Here is a 2,024-nt window from a genome sequence, read left to right on the forward strand (position 1 = left end):
TCTCTCTTCTATGACTTAAGAAATGACTGGAGAACTATACACACACGGCTCAGCTCTCTTTCTTCTTAAAGATGGGGTTAGACTCAGTTTCTACAGAAAATGGGAAGGAGGGACAAAAAGGTGTTGTTGTTTCTTTGGAACCAAGGTCATTATGCCCAGTATAACTAAAAGAACATAATCAAAGAAACCATGAATTCACGTGTTATAAGAGTCTAACAGTGGAGAGGAGATCACCACAAATTATAAGTGATTTATCAAAGCATCCCTCCCCTACACAGGCAGTGGGATAAAACCCCAACAGACATCAGAGAAAGAGCAACAGAGAGCTTGGCATTTGATACTGGCAGAATCTGAGGATAGGATAATGGGTGATATCCCATGCCTCTTCAGTGTACATACTGAACTTGTAAAGACAGACGTGTGGTCTTCATTCCCCATTCCCTCTTACTTACTACACTCTGACTTCCATTTTTCCCAAGTTCTTCCTCTGAAATTTTGCTCAAATTATCTAGGTAGTGGTCTGATATTGTGTGGCACAAATCTTCGAAAGAATAATCCTTTTCTTGGCAGAGTTTTATTTCATCCAAGAGTTTTGATAATTCTCCAGTCACCGTTTCACCTGTAAGAAAGTAAGGTTTTTCAGAAGCTTAAAGAAAGGCCATTGCTAAAAGTTAACGTTAAATAATAAAAATACAACTAGTGTGGTGATAGAAATAAAAATATAACAAGATGAAGTAGTCAGCTAAAAGCAAGATACTAAATGGTAATTAGAACAATAATATTAAAAGACAAGGGAGAAAATTCCAATTTTGCCTACTTTGATTCTTTTTTCAAAATAGAAATGAGTTTTGAAGATTTACATATAAACAGCATATCTAAGTATCTAGAATTACAATTCTTAAAACGTTATGTATTTTATTTCACTGGGAGAATTTTACTCCACTGGCAGAATTCATTCAACAATTCATTTAAGAAATTTGAAATGGTGCAGAGGGTGTACTTCCTAAGTTCAATAAGCAGAAATAGTAACTTATTTAAATAATTGGAGCCCTGGTGGCACAGCAGTTAAGAGTTCAGCTGCTAACTAAAAGGTCAACAGTTCAAATCCACCAGCTGCTCCTTGGAATCCCTATAGGGCAGTTCTACCCTTTCCTATAGGGTCACTGTGAGTCAGAATCAACTCAATGGCAATGGCTTTTTTAAAAAAAAATTTAAATAATTAAGTACTTACAAGTTAGGATTATGATATATATATCACAATTCTAATGATATATGATATAAAGGAAAAGAACACAGAAGAAACAGCTAAGTAATATGTTTGATCTGTCAAAATATGAATATTTTGTAGATAGTATCAAATATGCATTTCTAAACAGTAACATACTTCTAAAAAGTACGTTCCATCAGCCATAATCCAGATTTGGTATTTTTATTCTGTATTAAAAATACATTTTAGAAAAAGAATTTACTGTGAAATATCCACTTGTATATAGACTTCATGACAGCAGGGATTGCTCTGTTTTGTTCACTACTGCATTCCAGGGCCGAGAACAGTGCCTGACACATAGCAGGAGATCAATAAATGTTGACTGAATGAATAGATAAAATATAGAGTATAGGCTCTAACTTATTAGATTTGAAATTTTTCACATTAGCCTTTTTGTACATATAGGACAATATTACATATAAATGTCTACTATCATTTCAAGGGTTTTATAATTAGCTACTCACTTTTGGTCTTTTGGGAAGGAGACTCAACAGGAGATGAAATGAGTGTTTCTTGTGTTGTATCTTCCTGTACATGGTCTTCAAAGACTGTTGATCTGCCCACGCCTTCTAAATATTCTGTGTATATACATTTTTGAAATTATATACTTGAAATTATTCATTTTAAAATCAATAACTTACATTTTACTTCTGGTAGTCATTTTTTTTTTTCACTTATTCTCTTACATCTAAATATATCTTAAGTTTTTAAAAGAATTTCATGATGAGCTATTAATTTAAAGTTTTTAATTAAAAAA

General features: G+C 32.8%; 1 protein-coding gene across 1 annotated transcript in view; it reads right to left on the reverse strand.

The window, feature by feature from the left end:
* The window catches only part of LOC101357705 (ankyrin repeat and sterile alpha motif domain-containing protein 1B), a gene marked incomplete at its 3' end in the record, with an annotated part of 440,450 nt that overhangs the window by 219,802 nt on the left and 218,624 nt on the right, over nucleotides 1–2,024 (reverse strand). Inside the window, exons 7-8 of the mRNA XM_004374005.2 lie at nucleotides 1,732–1,845; nucleotides 453–619 (exon numbers count right to left, since the gene is read on the reverse strand). Of these exons, the coding sequence (XP_004374062.2) occupies nucleotides 453–619; nucleotides 1,732–1,845 (281 nt within the window). The remainder of the gene's footprint in view (nucleotides 1–452; nucleotides 620–1,731; nucleotides 1,846–2,024) is intronic.

The sequence above is a fragment of the Trichechus manatus genome, unplaced genomic scaffold (assembly GCF_000243295.1).
Source record: "Trichechus manatus latirostris isolate Lorelei unplaced genomic scaffold, TriManLat1.0 scaffold00027, whole genome shotgun sequence".
Classification (NCBI taxonomy): domain Eukaryota; kingdom Metazoa; phylum Chordata; class Mammalia; order Sirenia; family Trichechidae; genus Trichechus; species Trichechus manatus.